General features: G+C 48.1%; 3 protein-coding genes across 3 annotated transcripts in view; 2 read left to right on the forward strand and 1 right to left on the reverse strand.

Moving 5' to 3' along the window:
• The first annotated feature begins 1019 nt into the window (after nt 1-1019).
• Nucleotides 1020-1682, forward strand: LOC119036914 (putative claudin-24). The gene has a single exon (XM_037128930.2). It carries the CDS (start codon nt 1020-1022, stop codon nt 1680-1682), a length of 663 nt encoding a protein of 220 aa, XP_036984825.2.
• Nucleotides 1683-3206: 1524 nt separating this feature from the next.
• On the forward strand, nt 3207-3872 carry CLDN22 (claudin 22). The gene has a single exon (XM_037128811.2). It carries the CDS (start codon nt 3207-3209, stop codon nt 3870-3872), a length of 666 nt encoding a protein of 221 aa, XP_036984706.2.
• A 944-nt stretch (nt 3873-4816) lies between these two features.
• The window catches only part of WWC2 (WW and C2 domain containing 2), a 135112-nt gene continuing 114945 nt past the window's right edge, over nt 4817-24983 (reverse strand). The window contains exons 17-23 of the mRNA XM_037128810.2: nt 20409-20527; nt 18159-18357; nt 16935-17099; nt 15662-15754; nt 12495-12725; nt 8454-8581; nt 4817-7433 (exon numbers count right to left, since the gene is read on the reverse strand). Coding sequence (XP_036984705.2) covers nt 7367-7433; nt 8454-8581; nt 12495-12725; nt 15662-15754; nt 16935-17099; nt 18159-18357; nt 20409-20527 — 1002 coding nt within the window. The 3' untranslated portion in view covers nt 4817-7366. The remainder of the gene's footprint in view (nt 7434-8453; nt 8582-12494; nt 12726-15661; nt 15755-16934; nt 17100-18158; nt 18358-20408; nt 20528-24983) is intronic.

Here is a 24983-nt window from a genome sequence, read left to right on the forward strand (position 1 = left end):
ACCAGGAGGGGCCACCACACAGGCCCACTGGGTGCTGTCTGCTCACTGGGGAGCTGGATGCCCTGGGGGGGGGCCTGCAGAGAGCAGCTGGCCCCTGCAGGGCCTGGAGCAGTCCTGGGAACCCTCTGAGGGAACAGTTCTGTGGTGTGTTCCCAAGGAGTGGCCTGAACCAAAAAACCAAACACAAGCTCCACTGTGGCTCTTGTGTCCAAGCCAGAGCCTTATGTTCTGAACTGCGGGAGTCCTCACACTGGGGCTTGTGACAGTAAAGACAGCTCAGCGCTGGACAGAAAGCTGTACCCCAAGTCCTTAACGAGGATGGACGACATCTAAACCCAGAGCTTCCCAGGACGAGCCCTTCCTCCCTTGGCACGAGCCTCCACTGTTTCCATTTTAATGAGCCCAGTGAACCAGCATCCACCTTTCCCAGGAATCTGAGGGAGCCGCTCCTGCCAAGTCCCGGCCGCGTTCCTGTGACACTGAAGAACTCGGGCCAGGTTCTCGTGTAGGTTGAGGGAGTCCAAGGAGAGTGAAGATTATAGGGAAAGTCCGCCTTTCTTTACAAGGGTTTGCTTTGCATCCTGAAATCTCAGGTTCAGCGATTACAATGAAGTCCTGTTATAGAGAGAGCCGGCCTTTTATCACCACTTAAAATCTAATTAATCCATATTGAAGCACAAAGATTTCTGTTGTCCTTTAGGGTGAGGGGTCATAGAGGCCTCTTTGTTCATCCTTAGACTTAGCATCATCAAGCCTCGGGGATATAATACCAAGCAAATCGGAAGGTAATAGGTCAAATCCTTATCAGAAAGCCTAACTCACAGTTTGAACCGAACCCTGCATCCTTTACATGAAGCATCGTATTCACAAAGAACAAAAACGCATTTCAGGGTGCCAAGGAGTTAATGAGCAAAGCTTATATCCCAGGCCGCGTAGAACCAAGCCCAGCAGATTACTGTCCACCACAAACAGACTCCGGCTCCTAGAGGAGTGGCAAGAAAGTCACAAGATTTGTGGCAATGGCTTTTGTCTTTAGAGTAGTAATGCAATCCCTTGGACTTTTATTGTCTTTGCTGGGATGGGTATTATCCATTATTACAACTTATCTGCCCCATTGGAAAAACCTCAACCTGGAGTTGAACGAAATGGAAAACTGGACCATAGGACTCTGGCAAGCCTGCGTCATCCAGGAAGAAGTGGGGCGGCAATGTAAGGACTTCGATTCTTTCCTGGCTCTGCCCGCTGAGCTCCGGATCTCCAGGGTTTTAATGTTCCTGTCCAATGGGCTGGGCTTTCTGGGTCTGCTGGTGTCCGGGTTTGGGCTGGACTGCTTGAGAATTGGAGAGAGACAGCAAGAGCTCAAGAAGTGGCTGCTAATCTTGGGAGGGATTCTGCTGTGGACCGCCGGCCTCGCAGCACTGGTGCCTGTGTCCTGGGTCGCCCACGTGACTGTCCAGGAGTTCTGGGATGAGACCATCCCGGAGATTGTGCCCAGGTGGGAGTTTGGGGAGGCCCTCTTCCTCGGCTGGTTTGCTGGGTTTTCTCTCCTGGTAGGGGGGTGTCTGCTCATCTGGGCAGCCTGTTCTGCCCATGCTCCTCTGGCTTCGGGCCACTACACAGTGGCAGAAACAGAGGCTCAGTGTCCATACCCAGAAAATGGCACTGCAGTTCTGAAAGTGTGACTTTGACAAGACCAGACAGATGTGTTATCTGCACCACCTGTGACACACGAGTCGACACAAGAAAGGGGTCTTGGTTATGCCACAAAATCTGTGCTGCTCACACTTTCTCATTTAATAATTACTCTCTTATCCTGGATCCTCCTTCCCCCTCAGAAATCTGGAGAAGAGGCAATCCTATATCTGAAAGAAAATGACTGTGTTCATTAAGCATGACACAGGTATGAGCAAAAATATTTCAGTGATCTGGTTATTTAAATCAGAATGTGGTGGTGGTTGTCCAGCATGGTCAGGATTAAGTTTTAGTGTGCTTGTTTTATATTAGAGGCTGTTTTGTTTGTTTTTGTTGGTAGCTGGAGATAATTATCACCTTGCTTCCTAAAGAGAAAACTAACACACTGAAATCTTTTAAGAACTCGGCAAGACCACAGGTTAGGCTGATCCCAAGGTGTAATTTCCACAACAACAGCTTTGATTCTCTTTGATCAGAGGTGGTTCGTGTGTAGGAAATTGCAAGGTGCCCTGTAAGACACGGTTTTAGGGGGCTAAAAGGTTTTCAGTCCATTTCAATAGGCTTGCATTCAAAATGCTGGCTATCTCCTCTCTGGTCTCTTCCCTCAAAAGCCTCACACTTCAAAAGTTAAACAATTGAAGATTTTTGCTTGATACTAAGATAGCGACAGTTCATTCGCCCTGATAAAAACTTCCCTTTGCACCATGAAAAGTTTGGGGGATATGTATTCCAGGGTTGCAGCAAAAGAGATGTTGACTTTACTCTACAAAGTCTCATTGCTTAACTTTTCCATAGCATAGAAAACATATTTAAGCAAAAAAATGTTGATGCACCTATGCATGAATTTGACAGAAAGAAATGTAGGTAAAGAGTTGATATTTTGTTTAATATTGTTCCGTATGTTGAGGTATGCATAGCCTAAGGAATTTTTCAAAAGTAGGCCTGAGATAAGAGCTAGAGAAATTTGTTAAAATCCATTTATTTGGTTAAGAAATATTTTTCTTAAACCCTTTTTTTCAAATGATAACACTTCGTAGCACAACATATGTACTGAAATGCGAGAACGATCACAGACAAAACCCTGGCGGGTGCAGTTAGCAAGTTGTGAAGCAGCAGGCCTTGAACCCAAATGCAAACTGTCAATCAAACATTCTGCATTTAGACTTCTTCGTTCTTTGACTTGTCGGGAAGGTTGGGAACAACAGGAAGGCCATTTAGACATTAGCAATGAGAGGAGGATAATTACCGCTTAATGTTCTTTCAGGGACAAATTGCTTACTAGAAACTGGGTTCTGGCCACTCCTTGTCATTACTGGTTTGCAGAATTAGTTCCCTTTCCTTTTATGAAACCTATTGAACATGGAATCAAACAATAGAGACTCTGGCAAGAATCCTCTTATATACACAATGAAAAGCTATTTCTGAGTTCTGCAAGTGAAAACACAAGTGTGCCGCACTTTTCACCGCACCTGAAAGGAAGGAATTAGTTCGGCTCCAGCTCACAGGACTTTAGAATGGCTTTAGTATTTAGAACTGCTGCCCAAGTAGCTGGAAGTTCACTCTCTTTGCTGGGATGGGTTTTAACCTGTCTCACAAACTACCTGCCCCATTGGAAAAACCTCAACCTGGACTTGAACATAATGGAAAACTGGACCATAGGACTCTGGCAAGCCTGCGTCATCCAGGATGAAGTGGGGACACAATGCAAAGACTTTGATTCTTTCCTGGCTCTGCCCGCTGAGCTCCGGATCTCCAGGGTTTTAATGTTCCTGTCCAATGGGCTGGGCTTTCTGGGTCTGCTGGTGTCCGGGTTTGGGCTGGACTGCTTGAGAATTGGAGAGAGACAGCAAGAGCTCAAGAAGTGGCTGCTAATCTTGGGAGGGATTCTGCTGTGGACCGCCGGCCTCGCAGCACTGGTGCCTGTGTCCTGGGTCGCCCACGTGACTGTCCAGGAGTTCTGGGATGAGACCATCTTGGAGACTGTACCCAGGTGGGAGTTTGGGGAGGCCCTCTTCCTTGGCTGGTTTGCTGGGTTTTCTCTCCTGGTAGGGGGGTGTCTGCTCATCTGGGCAGCCTGTTCTGCCCATGCTCCTCTGGCTTCGGGCCACAGCTCAGCAGCGGAGGCACAGGGTCTCCGTCAGTACCCTGTGGAGATGAGGGACATGCACCTGCAAATCTAAGGCAGACGGCATTTGCGGCGCCCACTCCTCCGGCACCGTGGGCTGCAGCCCGGACCGCGGAGGGTTTCCTGCTGCAGTCACCTGTCACCACACTGTTCTCCACAGCGCATGTCGCTACCAGCTGCTTCCACTAGGATTTCTTTCTAAGATGATAAACCCGCTTTTATCTCTTACTCTGAGTCCAAAACCAATCAAGACTTAATAGTGTTCATGCTCATTATTGTAAATGAGTTTTCTGAATTTTAACAGATTCTGTGATTGCACAGAACTGGCAAATAAAACATTCTATCAGTACTTATGTATCTTTGAAGGTGTTATTTGTAAGAATGCATCATCCTGGCAATTGGAAATCTTACTGCTAATCACTTCTTCCAGGTGTTTAAGACCACCTACTATAGAGAAACAGTCTCACTGCGTACTTATTTAACATGTATGACATCTGCTTATAACTAAAAAAATGCCAGCTCTTTGGAAGCTTGAGAGGTGAGAGCCGTGGGCTCATCATCTCTTTAATCAGAGACTTCGGAACCCTTGTGGAGCCTGTCCCACAAGCGGGCCATGTTCACTCTGCACGTCAGGAGTGGGGGATGGTCATCGGACCCCAGCCGCTGCGGAGTGGCCGCTGAGGGAGCTGCAGAGCAGCACTGGGGTGTGTGGGCAGTGAACCTCCTGGCCCGCTGGCTCCGGAGCCAGGTTTTACACATCGTCCAACTAATAAGTATTCACGACAAACCGCTGGCTTGGGGAATTCATTGTGAAAGATTTTATATTTGCTTGGTACACAGTTCAAAGTAAACTCTTGTGTTTGAGCCAGTCAGGGAAATTGCCTCAACAACAAAGGACACAAATAAACTCTTAGGCAATATGTATCTTTGTTGAAAAAAAACCCCAAAACCCATCGATATTTTTTCCGCCCACAGACAAAGGAAAAGTGCAGAAACTAGTTAATCTATGTGATGTATTTGCACACGTTTACAAACAAGACAAATTAAAACAAACAGATTCAGAATTTAACCTGATTAAATATTTAGTTCAGTCCTGAGCTTTTGATATTTAACATAATATAAAGTAATAGCAAAAAAAAGACTTTAAATTTATTTGATTTGCATGCTACAGAGACCAGCTAAACATTGTTCACTTGGCTAGCAACATTCTTTCTGTACCTGCGACACTTAGATTCCGATATACAAAGTTGTAATAATATACTGAGAATTCAAACTAAATATTATATTCTTTTTACCCTGTGCAGAATAAGTTCTACTTTTAAAAATAGTATTTATAATATTAAAATTCATATTGTTCATATGCTTTTGTGATGTTATTAAAATGTTTTGTCACTGTGAATCATTGGGATTAGAACAAATATGACAGGATTGTTAAAAGCCGCCTATAAATACATAACACTATTACTGATTTTTAAAGTGTGAAAAAGGATTATATTAAAATAAGTTTATCTCTCATGTTAGAAATGAGCAAATTTTGTAAAATAAGACCAAAAGCATCTTGGTCACAAGAGTTAACTACCAGCCTGAGACAGATTTTATTCTTTTATACTTGTCTGAAACTTCTTGTATCACAAAAAGTTAACAACTAATCTGATGAAGATTTATAAAGCTGTAAATATTCCCATATAGCCTCTCCTATGTCAAACATTTAAAATGGCCAGAACCGAACTATATATTAAACAGAACATAAATAAGACCGTAAATAAATAAATGAAGAAAATAAAATCGTACGGCGCAACTACACATACTCCTATCAACATTTTCGTGGTCAAACTGAGAAGCTGAAAGCAGCTGACCTTCATTTGATCCTACATTAAATAAACCTCTGTCTTTCACATTTGACCTTGACAAGGACGGATGGTAGTTTTCTTCTCGTTTTCCTCATCTGATGGAATGAACTGACAGCCCCAAAGGACCGTGCTCAACCCACAAGGCTGGTTTTTGCCCAGAGTGGTGGGTCACTTAGGGAAAAAGAATTAAAATTCTAGGCTCAGAAATGGCTTCATTGGAACTTCGAGTCTGATAAAATGAACCTTCTAAAATATGTGTGATGACTTTCAAGAAAATAATTCTTGCTAATGAGGAGTCTAGCTTAGAAATAGAACTGTGTGTGTGTGTGTGTGTGTGTGTGTGTGTGTGAAGGGGCCCATTCCTTCAAAAGGACATTTGCATTTCTAAAAAAAAACTGATGTAGTTTGCTATGAAAAGATGGCTAACCAAAAATGACCTCTTCCAGTATTACAGAGTGAGTAGTAAGTATGAAATTGCACAAAACTGCTTATATTTTGGAAGTCTTTGTGCAGGCTGAGCTGCACCGGGGCTGTTTCTGTGAGGACGTGCTTGGGCCGGGCCAGCTAAAATTCTGCCCAGAAGAGCCTTTGGTCAGATCGTGTGTCTGAACCTGTTCATTGGCAATGGCATTTTTTAAAGCAAACGACAGCCTATACTTCAAATTAGAAATCTCGCCAGGCACCCTCTTCTCTTCGCCTCCCGACTCCTCACCACGAGTTATAGGTAGGCCCCGTCCATGAGAGCTGCAAAGTCAATGCTATACAGTGCTACCAATCTGTTTAACAAAAGCTTTAATTTTGTTTTGGCAACTTTGATTCATTCAAGACACCCTTGCCTCTCTTCCTGATCTCACCAAATGAGTGCTGATGCGCTTCCCCCCATGTCACCAGAATGTCTGTCCTTAGATGTCGGGCCACCACGTTCCTCTCCTTGACACCACCCTCAGACCTCGGACGGAGCATTGTGGTGCAGGCGCAGGCCAGAAGCTCGCGCCTGAAGGCTTCCCTCGCTCTGGCCGAGCGGGCGCCTCTACCGGGGTGCCGCAGGGCGCCTGGCTTTCTCCTTTGACCTCCCTGCCCCCGAAGTCAACTGCCACAGGGTCTTTAGTGCGGCCAGGAGTAAGGGTCCCGGGCTCTGCGCTTTGTTTTTGTATCCTTTAGACCAACAGAAAAGGACAAAAGAGAGACTGTTTTAAGGAAACAAGGCGTTCCAACACAGGGGATGGAAATGAACACAGGTGGACTTGGAACTCTGCACTGAAGCTCACGGTCAACTGTACCAAGCTGGTGTCTGGTACAAGAACACCACATGGTGCTCTGGCCAGCTTCCCGGTCTACTCACGGGAAAGCAAAGGAAAAGCAAGGATCACCTTGTGGGGGTTCTTTCTCCAGAGTCTGTTCAATAGGACACACCCCGGGTTCCGCTTTCACAAAATAAAGGCCCTTGGCAACACACACATACCGTACACCATTTGTGTGCCTGATCATCCCATTTTGGTTATCTGATTTTTTTTGCTTTTTTTTAAAATATAAAAATTACATTCAAGATACTTTACAAATGACCATGTTGAAATCTTGATGTGAAGTAAAAGCTCTTTCAGAGCTGACAGTTACAGTTCAGCCCCTGCAAACCAACCTACAGAACCAGCGTTCAGTCTCCTGTCCTCTCCAGGAAACGCTCATTTCCTCGGCGATGGGCTCACACGTCGTCAGCCGGCAGGGACGGGATGCTGATCTTCGCCCTGGTGAAGTAGGCGATCTTCTCCCTGGAGTCGGGGTGCGGAACAGACCCACTTCACTGTGATGCTGCCAAGACTCTGCGACCTTGAGAAATGGTCCCCAGACCTCCCGAGGCGTGTCCACAAACACGGTTCCTGGGCAGCAGGAACCGCTTTCCCAAAGGATGCCGCTCAAAATCGAGAGGGCCTCTACCCTTCCAGCAGAGCGCAGGGAGGCAGCGGCTCTGGCTCACGGCCCGTGCCCTGCAGACCATGGCAGGGCCCTCCCTGCCGGGACTTCCAACGTCAACGATCACCTAGGTAGGGACGTCTCTAAACCAGGTCGGAGAGGAGTCAAGACCGCAAAGTCATAGGGACATTCTCAGGAACCTCACAGAAAATCATGATACCAATCATGATACCTTTACGATCTGTATTCTGCAGCTTGATGAGCAATAAATAACCCTGACTCAGACGAAGGGAGATGGGACCAGACTGTTTTAAGGGTGAATTTTCCCTGGGTCCTGAAGCAAGGACAGGCAGTAACAACCCGAAAGGGAGAAATTGGGAAGGAAAGTGGCTGAATGGTTGTTAGAGGTTGAGAGAGTGTTAAGACAATAAGGCTTTCAGACTGTATAGTTACCAGAGACAGGGGCTGTGTGTCCATTATTTTTCCTACAAAATCTTCACCTTGTACCTACTGTCCCATCGACACACATGTACTGAGCGTATGTTCTATATGCAGACATGCTGGTAGCCGAGAAGGATAGGTCTCTGATCCCCCCTTGAGGACATAACAGTCTGGATGGGGTGGGAGTGTGGGGCCAGAAGCTAGAACGAGGTGGAAAAGACCAAGGAAAAGAAGCAGGAGAAAAGGAAGAGTGAACAAATGCTGGGAGCTGGAACGAGACTCATCTTTGTGGCCTAGTGTCCTGTGGCTTGTTCAATTCCTTAGGAGACGAAAGCGAGAATTGAGGAAGGTGGACATCAGCGGATGTCCAGGGCACTCCTGGTGAACCCCTGCTCAATTTGGACGGTACCCCGACAATGACCCAGCACGGCGTGTACCTGAAGGACTGCACCTGCCGCGGCACCTTCCGGCTCTGCTCCCGGAGCCGGCACACGTCCTTGGAGACCTGCCTCATCAGCTTCTCTGTGTTCAAGCCTTGCTTCTGCTCCTCTTTGGACTGTTCGGCCTGGAGAGGGAAGTCCAAACCGAAACCCCCAGGAAACACCGATTATTGAGTGGCCATCCCCAGGGGTGTGCTGCGAGGCTTCCCAGACTTGAAGAACCGTGTACCGACTTGCACGATGGGGAGGTCAGGAAGCCCCAGGGAGGGGAGGTATCTGCTGGATCCACTCAGGTGAGAACATTTGGCCCCAGTTTCCCCCCAAAAATGTGTTTTATCAGACCAGGAACACAACGGGCCCCCGGGATCCCGCCCGGTCTTTCGTCTCCTTCCCCGGAGTGCAATTTGTCGGTCTGCTTTCTCCCCTGCGAAGCCCTGGTCAGACAGTCCCTCTGAGTAGCCTCGTGGCTGCTGGTATTTTTGACCAACAGCCTTTCTGTGGTGACTGCAGAGGCACTTTGAAACCTGGCTTTGTTTGCTGCAAAACAAACTGACCACAGAACACACGAGATACTCCTTTTTCTGCTGAGTAAGTATACACCTTGCTGAGGTCTACACTGGTCTCCGTGTTTATGATTTATATCTGTACCTGTGTCTATATCTGTCCCCAGAAACCTGGGTGACAAATCACATCATAAGCTTTTTGTCAGTTAATAGTCAATTGTAGCCAACTCTGAAGGCGGTGAAGTCTCAGGGGTGAGTACCTCACTGCAATCATTCAGATTAATTTGGTTGAATGCAGTGTATTAATATTTCTGGTGCATAATTGTCTTAACAGATTCTTTTAAAAAGGTGAACACCTGTATTATGTTAAACTTTCAAAATGTGTCGCACCACAGACCATTGGCTTTTTGACAGGGAAACACTCTGAGGAAGAAAAATAAATTTCGGCTTTGTGGGCGGGGCGCCCTGAGGCTCCTTTGGAAAGATGTGGGCCCCCCCCTGCCACCTCTCCCCGCCCCGCCAACAAGTCGGATGAGAAGCCTGGTCCCTGAGGATCAGGTGCCCCCCTGCACTGCCCCGGACTCCAGAAGAGTGTGACCAGCCTTCAGTTTACGTGCTGGGGGCCTGGCCCGCAGGAAGGCCTGGGAATTTACCTACAGTCGAGTGAAGAAGCCTGGGCGGTGGGGTGCACGGCCCCATCTCCACGCACAGCCCTCCAGCTGCCTGCTGCTTCCTCGGGCTGGTGTAATATCTGAGGACAGTGTCTGTGACCCAAGTTTTATTCCATGCTACAAGACAGACACCAGTCACCCTGGTGGGGGGAAGGCAGAGGGTGACCCAGAGACCTGAAGGCTTCCCTGAGGGGTGGTAAATCCAGGGTACACCGCTGGCTTCAGCAAATGGCCTTTCTGGGAGCCGTTTTTGTGGCAATTGGCAGGTTCTCTGCTCACTGTCAGGCATTTTATGAGTGTCCGCTGAAAAATCTCCCAAGTCCCCAGCATGACAACGGGGAATGGAAGGGCGGCGTGTGAGTGCGGGCTGGCGTGTCCGCACGCACGTAAGGAAGGGGACATGGAGATGGAGGGGACAGGAGGGAGAAGGCACTGGCTACTAGCAACTCCTGCCGCCGTGATGGAAGGCACACGATGAAACAGCCTGTGTTCTCATGGTGCTGGCTCTTCCCGACCTCCGTGGTGGCCGAGGCATGTGCGTAACTCATGTAGTCTGTCTGCGCCTGGCACTGGTAAAAGTACACAGGAAAATATGTAGACTCAGGAGAATCGGTTGTTTAAAAATGGTATGAATGCCACCTGCTTTGCACGTTTTTGTTACTGTTGCTTGATGCAGACGGACACAAAGACGGCGGGCCGGCGCGGAGACCTGCTCTGCATGACCCACGGAAGCCTGAACTGTGATCATCTTCAGGTACGACAGCTTCGAGAACCCACATCGACCTTGAACTTCAGAACTACCTGAGTACCCCCCATGCCCTGAAGCTTCGCTCTTTCAGGCCACGTGGGCTTCTAGGTCCGCAGGTCTCCCCGAATCTCGCGGATATGGGAAGCAATTAGACACTGGGCCTTCGCAGAGGTGCCAAGGGTGTTGAGCTGGTGGAGAGCGAAGCCCCACAGCCCAGAGCAGCACCTGCACAGAGAAGGGGGTTCTGGGGCTGCACTGAGGCAGCAGCAGGTAGGGATGTCAGCCTTTCAGATGGTGATTTGCGAGGGGGGACTCAAGATGATAATATGTGGAGGAAGGAAGGGGAGAAGGCCACTCATGTCACACCCATGGTTGCCTGATGGCAGAGGTGACACTTCTCAGAGGTCACTTACAAGAGAACTTCGTTCAACTTCATTCTGTGCCTGGGAAACCGGCCTGACATTTCTGAGATTACATCTGTCACCACGGACCGTTTGACAGGTGTGGAAACAAACCAACCGGGGGCAGTCAGGGACCTCGGCAGCCTGGGGGTGCAACCGGGCCACTTCCTCCTCATCACCACTCGGGGTGCTGGGCACCGAACGGCCTGCAACTCTGGGTTCAGGGCAGTCCGCCAGAGAGCTGAGGCTCACGCACCAACGGTGTGTTACACAGTCCCTAGGAATCCTAACTGATCTGCAGATGCTGGCGTTCCTGGAATGTGGTCCCCCGCACAGCCTGGACCAAGGGTGCCCACACTGTGGCCATGCCTCACTCTGGGGGCAGGGCCCAGACCCCAAGTGCCCTGCTCTCCTGGGGCCGCCAACCATGCCTGCCAGTCAGCTTTTCATCACACTTCGGTTGCAGGGAAACTCTTTATTCTACAGGCAGGTGGGGGGGCAAACGTGACCCAAATAGGGTTGCATCACATCTGGTAAGCAACTCACCAGGCCTTCACGAGGTGGCGGAGATGTTCGCCGAGGGTGCAGTGGATGTTTGGCACAAAGTACCCTAACAGGGAGGAAGCAGAATGGCGGCCTCTTCACACCCCGGGGCACAGGCGGACCAGGCAGAAGGCCCCCAGGAGAGTGAGGGTTTGCGGGAAGAGGTTTCTCTTTTCTACAGGGATCCAGTCCCCCAAAAGGCCCCTCACAGAATTTCCCACAGCTGAAAACACGTGGTGCTTGACCGGCTCAGTAAGAGACAAACCGTGGAAATGGACAGGTGCACACCACACCTCGATTCTCTCTGCAGGGCACCGAGAGCCCACCTGGGTCAGCCCTGAGGTCTGTCTCCTGGGCTCCTGGGCTCTGCACACCCTCCTCTTTTCATCTACAGGGATAAAGTGTCTCTTTTATGTAGAACGAAAACAAGCGTTGCCCTAAAAAACGGCAAAGCTCACCCCCCCATCAATATCATCACTCCTCGCATTTCCTTAAGAGGTAGGGGAAACACGAGGTGTAGGGATTTAGATTTCCCACCCCCCTTCTTTCCTCAGTTCTAATATGTTATCTTTTCCTAGATATTCGTCCAAATTGTGGGCATATATTTTTTAACTTTATTTTCCAATAACAGTTTATGCTCAGTATTATTTTGTATTAGTTTCAGGTGTACAGCCTACTGGTTGGACAAGCATATACTTTACAAACGGCCCCCTCCCCCCGCCCAATGTTCCAGTGTCCAGTTATCCAGACTGTCCCCACTGGACAGGTGCCTACTGAGCTCCTGCTCTGTGTGACGGTTTCTTTCTACCGGGGGTGGGGGAGACATAATGCAGATATGTATTAAGCACTGTGTTGCTTAAACTTTCTGTAAAAACTACTGGTGTCAGTTTGACCCCTGAAATTTAGATGTTGAGTTTCTGAGTTTGATCTAGAATGAGCAGTGTAGGTCAGTTAAGTGACTCAAAGTTGCCATACACTCCACGACTGAAAAAGAACTTTGGGCCGAAAAGAGAGGTCGATACTACGGACGGACGAGTTTCTATGAGTTTGAGGGAGTGACTAATCTCTTTCAGTTTCCACCCACAGGTGTGGCGCGGGCACCTCCTCCTGGGGGCTCTGAGCAGGCCCCTCCACGCCCGCCCCCCAGAGACCCCGGCCGCCCCGGGCCGTACCTGCTTCAGGAGCGTCTGGAAGCGCTCGTCCTGCAGCATGCCCTCGGGGAGCCCCATCTCCCCCTGGGCTTTCAGCGCCTCCAGCTTCTGCCTCAAGCCCCGCAGGGCCTGCAGCTCGTCGTTAAGGCGGTTCTGCCGGGTCAGGGAGGCCTGCAGGTCCAGCTCCAAGTCCAGGGACGTGCGCGCCGGGCGCTCCTGCGCCGCTCTCCTAAGGACAGGCTGGCAGACCGCCTGCACGGTGGGAAAACAAACCACAAAGCCCCCGTCACGGCGCTGCTCCTGCTTCCTGGCACGTGCTGGGTGGCACGGCCTTGCCCACTTGGGTGAGGCGTGACCAGCCAAGCCACTCGCTCTGGCCAGAGGCAGGTCCAGTTGGGAGGGGTGCCTGTCACTTCCGGGCAGAAGCTTTCCAATGTAGTGTGCGACTTGCACATTTCTGTCACTTGCTGGAGGGACAGCAAAGATCTGGAGAGGGGTCCTGAGTGGGGACAGTAGGAGCAGAGCATCCAGCCCAAATGCGGGGAACAAGCAGCTAAGCAAGAAATAAACCTTGATCGTTTCTAACCCCAGAGACTTTTCCCACAGCAGAGCCTCGCTTAGCCTGACCACCTGACTACACAAAGGCCGCCCTCTGTGAAAATCAGGTATGTCACAGGGACGTACATTCACCTCACTGCAGGACACAGAACTACCCCCAGCGCTTACAGCCTCGGCTACCACTTCTGCGAGGGCCAGCTGGAAGGTCCGGGGAGCTCACATTAGGACTCGCTCCTCCAACCAAGGCTGGAATCCTGGCTCCTCCCTTGTCACATCACCCACATCACAGGCATTTCTCCTGCAGCTGCATTGCCATCGACCGGGAAGGAATCTGAATGTGCATGGATGCACCTCTGCTGGGGGTTGTATGCAAAGCACTCAGAAGAGAAGGCACAATTTGGGACCTTGAGGACTTCCATTAGAGAATGGCAAGAGACACTGAGGCAGAGACTTCTGTGCCCCAGGGAGTGAGGGCAGGGAGAGACCAACTGGCCTGGGTCAGACTGGCTCGAGGAAGGGGCTCCACATGGGGCTGGGGAAGAGCACCGGCAGGACGCTTCCTGCCTACGCCATTGGCAGTGGGGATGGAAAACCAGACATCACTAATAAAAGCTATTTGATACAAGAGAGAAGGAACTCAAACTTGAGAATGATTCCAGCCCGAAGACCTGGAACAACAGGGCGCCATGAAGGACGTAAGGGAGGGGCCTGTCTGCCCTTTTCTCACTTCGGAGCCTTCGCCCACGGCTGACTTCCCTTTATCGGCCCTTCCTCGTCCAGCACACGCTGCTGCAGTATCAGTTCTCTAGCGTCCTGAACCTTCCCATTGTAGGTTCCCTTCGCCCAGCCTCTGCTCTAACAAACTGGTTGCACAGCAGAGCCACGCAGACACACACTCTGTGACTGTACTTCTCGGTTTTCAAAACCAGACACCCTTCTCACCTGTCCTGCACCTGCAACCTCCCCAATGCGCGGCGGCCTGGCTCCCAATCTGCAGGGCTGGCCACTTTCTTTGGTGTGGATACTCTTGCCAGCCAGCCCGAGGAGGCTCCAGCACAGACCCCGGGCCTCGAGCCTGGCTCTCTGCTCTCGCAGCCGGTACACCTTCCGCTCACCTGTGCAGACGCCTTTTTCTTACACCTCTACACCTTTTTCATGAGGCAACTCCTACCATTTCAGAATACCGTTCCCCATTCACGTGTACCAAACCCCATCTGCTTTAAGAACCATTTAACAATCATTTCCTGCACAAAAGGTTTCAGGATTCAACAGGATTCAATCCTTCGTCTGATTCCAGCAGTTCTAATACCCGGCTGTCTTCAGCTGCACACAACTCACAGACACTTCTGGTGAAGACTTCTCTGCAGAGGGCTACTGTCCTCTGCGAGCCTGTGCCTCTTCAGAATGCAGGTGACATATAAGGACTGAGAATTTTCCTTCGAGACAATGTAAATCGAGCTCCTTCTAACGGACAGACGTGATCATCTGAAAGACCCACACCTCAGAAATCCCTGAAAATGTTGCTGTGAAGTAATGGCAGTATATTTGCCTTTAGAAAAAGACGTAAGCCTGTCACTTTCAAGTAACTTGGACGTTACACCGGGGGACGCGAACAGGGTCTGGCCACGCGTCTGGACTGTGCACAGCAGCATCGACCCCGAGCCACCAGGAAAGGTAACGCCTCCGACTCACCTCTCCAGTCTCCCCCCCAATGTGTTTTCCTGCCCCCCACCCCTCCCCAACCCCGACAAGGCTACCATTTTCTTTTGAGATTTTACCCAGGTGTCAAGGCCACAGACCTCTCCACGAGGCCTTTCGATTCTCCCACAGTGGGGCTCATGCCCTCCTTACCCACCATGTTCGGGGTCCTGAGTGCTCTCTGAGGCCCCTTTGGATGGAATCGCCTGCAGCTGCGCCCCTCACCCGCAGAGCTCAGCACACCTAGGGCTGCGTGCTTCCTAAACATGCTTTAGGCTGCAACGAAACAGCCTAGCAAATTATTACTAATACGAATCGTTAGTGAATAAGTAACTGCCCATGGGTATTTCAGCCGTTGGTAAGTAGAGACAGTTATTTCCCAACAACTTGAACTGCCCAGCCTTTTAATTTATTTAAATCTTAGCTTTACCCTTGAAAAGCCACCCAGGGACCTGTGGCCTCCGGGACTGCCCTGAGCTTCCCCATCAACGTGGATGTGAACCTTCTAAAAATACCCACTTTCAGGCAAGCCCCTAAAACCATTAGTCCTTTGCCCGAATGCAGGGCCTGAGAGGAGGTACCGGCTGACACACGTTTCCCACAATTGCTCAGGAGCCGGATGTGGTGTGGCAACACCGCACCCTTGGTAGGGACGTGGGCAACCCATTCGGCCGCCCCGCCCCATCGACACTGCAAAGCAACGTCCTGCCTTGATTCACTCGGGACCCCAACCTGTGATGCATGAATGGTCCCCAGCGCATCCCCTCCCCATCTCCGTAACTGCAGACATTTGTGGCTCTGTCTTCACAGTGGCTTCGTTCAACAGGCCAAATGCAGGGAGCCATGGCACTGGGCCATTCTGGTGCCCACGCTTCTCAGCCCCGACGGGGGACGGGGCTCGGGCAGTGGGCTGGGGCTGATGGAATACGTACCCTTTTGACCCTCAGACTGCGCCGTTCACTGGAGTTTCTCACGAACAGAGACTTTTTAGCCAGGGTCGAGCTGTCACTGTCGCTCCGATTTAACTGCCAATAAAGGTAAAAAAAAAGTGAAGCCCCGCATAACAGAGCGTAGAGGAAGCTGACAACTCAGCGTTCACCAGAAAAAGCACATGGCCATCCCACTTTATCTCTTAAAGAAAATCCTCCGCAAACAAGCTTTTCCCTGCTGTATGCTTTCTTAAATAATTTACTATTATATGACCCTTTCTTTCATGTACAAAAGACATATATAACCTTACAACAGAGTCTCATCATAAATAATTTAAATATTTGCCCTTTGTGGCAGTTATCAGAAGCCACGTGTTAAGATGATTATACAAACTCTGAATAAAACCCCATCCTTTTGCATTTGACTATTCGTTTTTAAAAGAAAGGCTGACGGAGAAGGCTCGGAATCCGGGTGAAGACACACTCTGCCCAGCCTGGCAAATCCTTAGCTGGAGAGCCCATCCTCGCTTGCTCGCCCGCGGCAGGTCTCTGAAATGTCACCTTAGCAAAGCCGCCCGCTCAGAGCCCTCCTCAGGAGCAGCCCCCGTCCTCACCATTCCCAGCCCCTAGTCTTCACCGCCCTGGCCCGCACTCCAGACATTTACTCGCCACGTGTACTGTTCACTGCTTGCCTCCACGCACGAGAGTGCAGGTTCTACAAGGCAAGAGCTCGGGTATCTGTTGTTCACCAACCCCAAGCATCCGGAAAAATGCTTAACAGCAGGTGTTTCATAAAGACATTTCTTGAATTGAAGGAGTATGCGTTTTAACAGTGTTTCCTAACCCGTTTTGTAATATTAAAACTTTATTTTTCTAAATCATAAATACTACTGGAAATAGAATCAGCAGGACTTACATGGTGTATAATGTACAGCAGAGATCTACAAAAGATGAATCTCAAGTCACCTTAAGATTGTAAATAGACTGAAGTTCAAATATACTCAGCAGACAGACTGCTAATTCACTTCTTTGCCAAATAAATGGCACGAGGGCCAATGAGACGTTAAATTTAAGAAAAGAAAGCTGAGAAACCCCACCAAAACCCAAACTAAAAGGAACCATCAGAGTGTGATATTTATGGGCACTTTATAGAGCATTTCCACCGCTCACGCGGACTGCCGGCATTGCCCTGGGCACCTGGCGAGCAGGAGCGTGGTCCTCACCGGCACGCGGTCCTTACCCGGCACGCGGTCCTTACCCGGCACGCGGTCCTTACCCGGCACACGTACTGGCTGCGCTCCCCCGGGGAGAAGGTCTGCGAGCGCACGATCACGCTGCTCCTCACCAGGGGGCGCTGCCGGGCGCTCCGCCCGCCGAGCTCTTTGGGCCGCACCGCCAGGCCGGTGTCCTCCGCCTCCTCCGTGTTTGTCTCTTTGTCGACCTGGAACAGAAGTCCTTTGTCAGGAGCTGATGCACGAGGACACATTTATGACCCTTTCTTCGTAGTACAAAAGACCTAACCTTCCAACGGAGGCTCATCCAGCCACTTCGGAGAGAGGGCTTCTGTACGCCTGATGGGAACCCTGGGAGGTTGCCTGGGGGAGGGGGTCCGGGGGAGGGGGAATAGTAGGAAGCGAATGGCGGGGGAACATCTGTCCAACAGGGTCACCCTAAATGGGGGCGTCACCGGAGGCAGATTAGGCCCAAAGAATGAAGGTTTGCATTTACAGAGGGTAAATGCCGCCCTGCAAACAATCTTATCTGGGCACGCCTCATCATTAACAATTATTAAACTGACTAGTTTTTCTTTTTCAGAATAAATGATTAAAGTAATTAAATATAAGAAAATGAAAATGTAAGGCACAGTTGTAGGTTGACACAGAACATGGAATTATATGTATACGTCTATGTGAAGTCTTCGGTCAGGGTGCATGTGGTATTATTTTTCTCAGGAATAAAGAATTGAGATTGTCTAAACTGGCCACAACATCCTAAATTTGCCGTCACCCTAACTTGAAAAGAATCCCCATGCCAGTGTCCATGTGCTTAGCAGTGCGGCTGGCACCTGTGCCCACACTGAGGCTTCCGCCACCTTCCGGAAGAGATTTCCATCAGAACGCACTCTAACGGGGATGGACTTTAAATGCGGCGCTGCATGTCTGAAACTGAAATAAACTTACGACATGCATGAAACCTGATACAATTAAGTAGTCATCCTGGTGTTATCCAGGAAATCCTGAAAAGGCTTTGAATAAATAGAGAACATTTACCAAGATCTAAATAGCGCTATTTATCTTCTTATGTGAAAGTTAGGCGGAGAATGAGCATTTCGGGCCCATTTAAACATTTCAGAGCACTTGCTATGTCTCTTGCAGTCTGCTCTCACAAACGCCTATCCTGATCAGCTTCCGCACAAAGTCTTAGCCTGGAATCACACCTGCTGAGATGGACTTGATCGAGGGGAGCGCTGCCTTAGCAGAGCGTGGCTGCAGCTACTCACCAGGGCCGGCCCTCCAGGCAGGGGCTGACCCCCGGGGTCGTTAGCACAGCTGTTTCCTCTCCTGCCTGCATCTTCACCAGTCTCGGGCACACTCGGGCAGGAGCTGGCGTCCGCTGTACGGCTGCTGCCCTCTGGCCACGCGCCTTCAGCCCCTTCTTCAGCCCCAACTTCATCGGCGGCCTCTCTCAGCATTGCCAGCCTGTGGTGAAATGAATCGAAACACACTTTGAGTCACGGTGGTGTGGCCGTGAGCAGTGTGACCTGGGCACCATCACCCGTGACCAGGGCCAGGCACACAAGATGCACACAGTGAGTCAGGCTATTTCTCTGGCTGGGACCTTTACCAAAATGCTCATGAAAAATAAAATTCTCTCTAGCGATCTACAATGGAATCACTGTAGTTAAGTTCAATTCCTGACATCTGACCTAATTTCCAGAGATTAAAATAGAAATATACTGAAAAGAATATAAAGTTTAGCCCAGCCATTTAAAAATATCATCACTCACTATGACATAACTTGTTCATTTATTAGTTGCTCATTTCCTGTAAAATTAATCATACGGTAGAACAGAGGGACTCCCTGCTAAGACAGAATAAAGACTCGAGGCTTAAAAATACCATTATCACTGGGCTCCTGGTCAAGGAGGGGCCGAATCCTGCGGAGAGGGGGTTCTTCCACTGAAACGGCACAAGACTCTCCACACCACAGCATCTTGTCCCCGACAAGCCGTGGCAGGGGTTTGGGGACATTAAAAGTGGGACATCAGTACAGTTTGTATTCTGTTTAAACTCTACCGACAGGAAAGCAAGCGTACTGGTGTGGTTCAGAAAAGCTCATGCTTTGCTGAGTTCCATGTTCTTGGAATGCAGACATTTCTTCTGCTGACAACTGGAAGGCGAGCTTTCCCTGTGATTGTGGTGGACCCATAATGAAATGCCGTCATGAAATGAAGAAGAGGAGCCAGCCATGGACACTGCGCGTCATGAATGCCTTTATGTTACATACCAGGTGTATTTTTTGAAATGTGTGTGAAACCAAATGCAGTTTATATACACAACGAAGGCTTACTGTCTGAAGACACCTTGATGAAGTTTATAACTGCTTTCATGTTCATTTTTTTCTGCAGTGCTCTCATTTTTATTCACGACAAAGGGCTTTCCATAAGGGCAAAGTATATCTGTATCTTTTTATATCACTGTGGTAAGCTGTGCCTTCCAAATGTCCGTGATTTGGGCTTTATTTTTTTAAAGATTTTATTTAGTTTTAGGGAGGGGGGGAAGGGTGGGAGAAGGAGAGGGAGAGAAACATCAATTGGCTGCCTCTTGCATGCCTCTAACTTGGGACCTGCCTGGCAACCCAGGCATGTGCCCTGACTGGGAATTGAACTGGTGACCTTTTGTTTGCAGGCTGGTACTCAACCCATTGAGCCACATCAGCCAGGGCCATGATTTTTTTTTAATGACATCTCTTGTCCTTCTAAATTGTAAAACATTTTATATGCTCACATACACACAAATGCATGCTGTGTATGTATACACATATACATTCATACATACATGTATTAGCGGTTGTTCAATCCAACATGATAATGTAAGCAACTATATATAAAAATGAATTCAAATAATTTTACATGTATACTTAAAAAACAGATGTAGTCACTAAAATTTGTTTTTAGAGGAAACAGTACAAACCAGGAAAGATATTGTTCTTTATGCATATGTGAATCTAGACAAAAGCTATAGTAGCCTTTTTCCCCTTTTTTTAAGGATGGGGTATATATAATGAGAGAAGAACAGAAAAAAAAAAGAAAGAAAGAATAGAAAAGAAGCTGAAAGTGGCAACAGACAGAGAGACATCTGCTCTGACTTCCCAAAGCCCTAATGGCACTTCTGGTAGTTTAAGAAAAAGGGAGTCAGTTTTTAAACTTATCTATAAATCTGCAATAAGCTACCATGCCTTTCAGAATAGACTGTTTAAAGTTTAAAAAGGTCAAGAAATGGTGTTAAAATTTACTGAAGAATAAGAGTCCCACTGATGTGCTAACTGTGCCGACCATCTCGCCATCTCCCGCTTCGACTCTGTAATGATCGAGGACGGTGGTCCCCCAGGGGCAGCGCCCTGCCTCTGCCCCCCCTCCCACGATGCCGGAACATGAGCTGAGCCCACACAGTTTTCCCCAAAAGATTCCTAGGAGAAGCTAAACACATCTTCTTTGAGTTCCCAATCACACATGGACATGAGGTCTTACCAATCTCCATCTGGCCCGCTTTGCTCTTCTCCCGGCCCTGGTTCTTCTTCTTGGGCTAATTCTTGTTCCACAGCCAGCAGCTCGGCTGATGTTCTCGCAAGTAAGGCCGACACTGCGTCCTGAAGTGTGTAAAACACATGGAAATTAACAGTGCACACTTCCAAAAATAATGTCAACGCTCATCAGAGCACTTCTGGTTGTGAAAACGCTGGTACCGGACCCAGTTCTCCTGCTGACAACATGAAAGAACTAAAATGAAACCAAAAGCAAAAAACAAACAAAAAACTCCAGCTGTCCTGAAGCAATGAAGAGCCACAAAGGCAACCAGGGCTGGATGGCCAAGACTCCAGGCAGAAGGGAAATGCAAGAGGGTGGGCTGACAGTCACTGCCTCTCTGTTCCCTTCGGGACGTGTGTCAATTTTAAAGGTGACCATGCAGTCAGCATGCGAGGGACTAGAGCGAATGAACTCCAGAGGGAGCCCAGTTTTCGGTGCAGTGCTCCTATCCGGGCATTTGCCATTCCTAAGCTGCAAATGTGCAAAGCAGGATGCTGGGAAACAAGCAAAAACTAGCTGGTTGGAGGCTACAGCACTAAGCAGGTATTTCGGTTGCCTCACCATTTCTAGGGAGAGAAAAATTGGAATTCGGGTCCCCCAAGTGATCCAGGTGATCTGCCCATATTGCAATCTGCCTTCCAGAAGAATACTGCATCCTCTCTGGAGGAAGCTACCAGCCAGAGCCTCTCTAATTCTTCACACAGAACATCCAGCATTCCATCAAAAACAGGACCCTGTGGCTGAAAGCCAAGAGAGATAACAGACAAAAGAGGCAGACCCGCATGTGACCCACACGCTGCAGTTAGAGAAGAAATGTAAAGTTTTACAATTATGTGTTTAAGAAAACCGGTGAAATGATGCAGAATTGCACTAAAACAAACACACATATAAATCACATTAACACATCAGAGTCAAAAGGATGAAAAATCAAAGAAAAAGAAAAACTTTTATAAGTGGTGAAAGAAAAAAGATGCCTTACCTACCTGTTAAGGATCAACAATGGACAATCTATCTTCTGAGCATCCCCCCCCATTGGAAAGCACTTATGTATAAAGATACCTGTACCCCCATGTTCCCTGCAGCATTATTCACAGTAGCCAAGACGTGAATAACCTGTGTCCTTTGACAGACGCTGGACAGTGTTGGGATACCTGCAGACGACGGAGTGCCATTCAGCCGGAACCCTGCGAGGCACTTGTAGGACACGCTGCCGTACAACAGCAGAATTCACGTTCTCCTCGGGCGCACAGAGCACCCTCCAGGTTAGACCAAATGCGAGTCTGCAAAGCAAGCCTCGGTCCATTCAAAAGAACTGAAGTAATTTAAAATATGCCCTCTGACCATACTATGATCAAAGTAGAATTCAATAACAAAAACAAATTAGAAATGAACAAATACGTGGAAATTAACACCTTCATCAATAACCAATGAGTCAAGGAAGCCACCAGGAAAGTTATAAAACACTTGGACGTGAATGATAATTAAAACATTATATACTAAGTTTGAGAGACCGCTAACACAGCACTCAAAGGCAGATTTATAGCTGCTGGCACCTATAATAGAAAAGAGGAAAGATTTTGAATCAGTAACTTAACCTCCTACAATAAGAAAACAGAAAAAAGAGAGGAAAAAAAAGCAATCAAAAGGAAAGGAAAATTAAGACTATAGTGGAAATTCATGAACTAGACAACAGAGAAATAGAGAAAAGTCAATGAAAACAAAAGTTGATTCTCTGAAAAGATCAAAAATATGATAAACCGTTAGTGAAATTGACCCCAAAAATAGAGCAAAAGCTTAAATTACTAATACCGGGAATGAGAGCGGCGACATCCCCGTCCACTTCACAGACAGAGAATGGATTACAGGGGAACACTATGACCAGCTGTCTACTGACAACCTAGATAACCTAGATGCGATGGGCAAGTTCCTGGACAGACCAGCTACCCACACGGACACGCTCAGAACAATTCCGAACAGACTCACAGCAGGGACAGACACTGAACTAGTAAACCAAAGCTCCCCACAGAGAGAAGTCCAGGCTCAGACGGCCTCCATGGGGAGCTCCACCAGACTCTGAAGAATTCGCACGGACCCTCCCCAACCTCCACCAAAAGCTGGAAGAGGAGGCAGCATGTCCTGACTCATTGATTCCCTGAGGCAAGAAGTACCCTGCCATCAAAACCAGACACAGATGTCACAAGAAAACTATGGATATAGACAGAAAGTCCTCAAGAGAAAAATAGAAAACTGAATCTAGTAACATATGACAAGGATCGTACACCATGACCCAGTGAGTGGGGATGTATCCCAGGAATGTAAGATGGGCTGAGCATGTGAAAATCCAGAAACTGTATGAAATAGAATACAGAAAAAAAAAACACATGATCATTCCAATAAATTCGGAACAGCTCTTGTCAAATCCAATAACCTGTAATGATGGAAACGATCAACAAACTAGGGAAGGAAGCGGCCTCCCTCGATCTGATAAAGGACATTTACAGAATCCCAGGGCAGAAACCATGGAGAGCGCCCCTGAGGTGAACAGGCACAGGACCAGGGTGTCTGTTCTCACCCCTTCTCTCAGTATTGCACTGGGAGCTCTGGCCCAGGCACCTAGGCGAGAGTAAGAAATAAAAAGCAATTGGGAAGGAAGATGTAAACTAACTCTGTTTTAGGAAGATAAACTCTTATACCTAGAAAACCCTGGAATCCACTAAAAAACTTAGAACGAATAAGTGAGTTCGGCAAGGTTGCAGGATACTAGATAACTAGACAAAAATTATGGGTGCCATAAATAATCTGAAAATGAAATTAGAATATAGTTCTATTTGCAACAGTTATCCAAGTAAAATGAAAAGACACAGTTTACTGTGTTCATGGGCCAGAAGGCTTAGCCCTGTTAAGATGACAAAAGTCCCACAGTGACCCACTGGCTCGGTGAAACCTCTCTCAAAATCCTCGCTGTCTCTCTCTCTCTCTCTCTTTTTTGCAGAAAGTGACAAAGTGGTACTAAAATTCATGTGGAAACACAAAGGAACCTGAATGGCCCAAACCACCTTGAAAAAAAAAGCTTGATGACCCATACTTTCTGATTTCAAAATAACTACTAAGCTACAGTAATCAAAGCAGTGTGCTACTGGTGTACGTATACACAGGTAGATTAACGGGGCAGAATTCAGACTCCAGAAGTGTAAGTGCTCACACTTACGGTCCATTGATTTTCAGCAAGGGTGTCAAGATAATTCAACAGGGGAAAGAAGAGTTTGTTTTTTTTCAGCAGACACCGCCCACATACAAAAGAATGAACTCGGACCCACATTACACGTAAAAGACCAATGGATCGGAGACCTAAATATAAAACTAAACTTTAAAACTCTCAGAAGATAACAAAGGAGCAAACCTTTGTGATATCAGGTTTGTCAAAGCCTTCTTAGATATGACATAAACAGAAAGAAAAAATAAAAGAAAAATAGACGATTTGACTTTTATTACAATTTAAAACACTACTTCAAACAAAACCATCAAGAAAGGGAGAAGATAACCCATAGAATGAGAGAACAGATTTGCAAATCATTTACTGGGTAAGAGACTCATATCAAGAATATATGAGGAACTCTCTTAATGCCATAATAAGAAGACAACCCATTAAAAATAAATGAGGGATCTGAATAGACAGTTCTGACAAAAATATACTAATTATGAATAAGCTGGTGAAAATATGCTCAGCACCAGGGAAATGTCCATGAAAACCACAGCAAAACCTCTTCCTGCCCACCGGCTTGGCTAGAATCAGAAGAACAGACTGATAACATGGGCGTGGGGTGGGGAAAACGGACCCCTCATCCATTGCCGGGGAGAATGTAAAATGGAGCAGCCTCTTCGGGAAACAGCTGGGCAGACCCTGCAACTGTCAAACACAGAACTACGTGATCCAACAAGTCCACTCCTGGGTATGTCCCCAAGAGAAATGAAAACACATGTCCTTATAAACTCTGTATACAAATGTTCAGAGCAGCATTATAATAATAGTGAAGAAGTACAAACAGCCCAAATGCCCAGCAGCGGATGAGCAGACACATACAAGATGGTGTATCCTTGCAACAGGCATTTGGGAATAACAAGGACGGAGGGGCTGATACAGGTCACTGTATGGAGGTTTCTTGCAAACGTTGTGCTCAGTGGAAGAAGACAGTCACAAAGAACGAACATTGCGTCACCCCCTTTACATGAAATGTCCGTGATAAGCAAACGTAGAGACAGAAGGAAGACTAGTGGTTGCCATGGGCGGACGGGGTGAGGGAGAACCTGGGTCGCTGCCGGTGGGTGGGTGGGTGTGGGCTTCCCTTGGTGATGAGGACGATTTTCTGACACTGGATGGTGGTGACGGATGCACAGCGCTGTGAATTAATGCCACACCACTGAACTGTGAGCTTCCCGTGGGTGAACTGCACACTTCAAATGGGTGAACAGTATGGCATGCGAATTACATTGCATAATGCTTTAAAAAACTCATCCACA

This window comes from Artibeus jamaicensis, unplaced genomic scaffold (assembly GCF_021234435.1).
Source record: "Artibeus jamaicensis isolate MK-2021 breed Jamaican fruit bat unplaced genomic scaffold, CSHL_Jam_final scaffold_833, whole genome shotgun sequence".
NCBI lineage: Eukaryota > Metazoa > Chordata > Mammalia > Chiroptera > Phyllostomidae > Artibeus > Artibeus jamaicensis.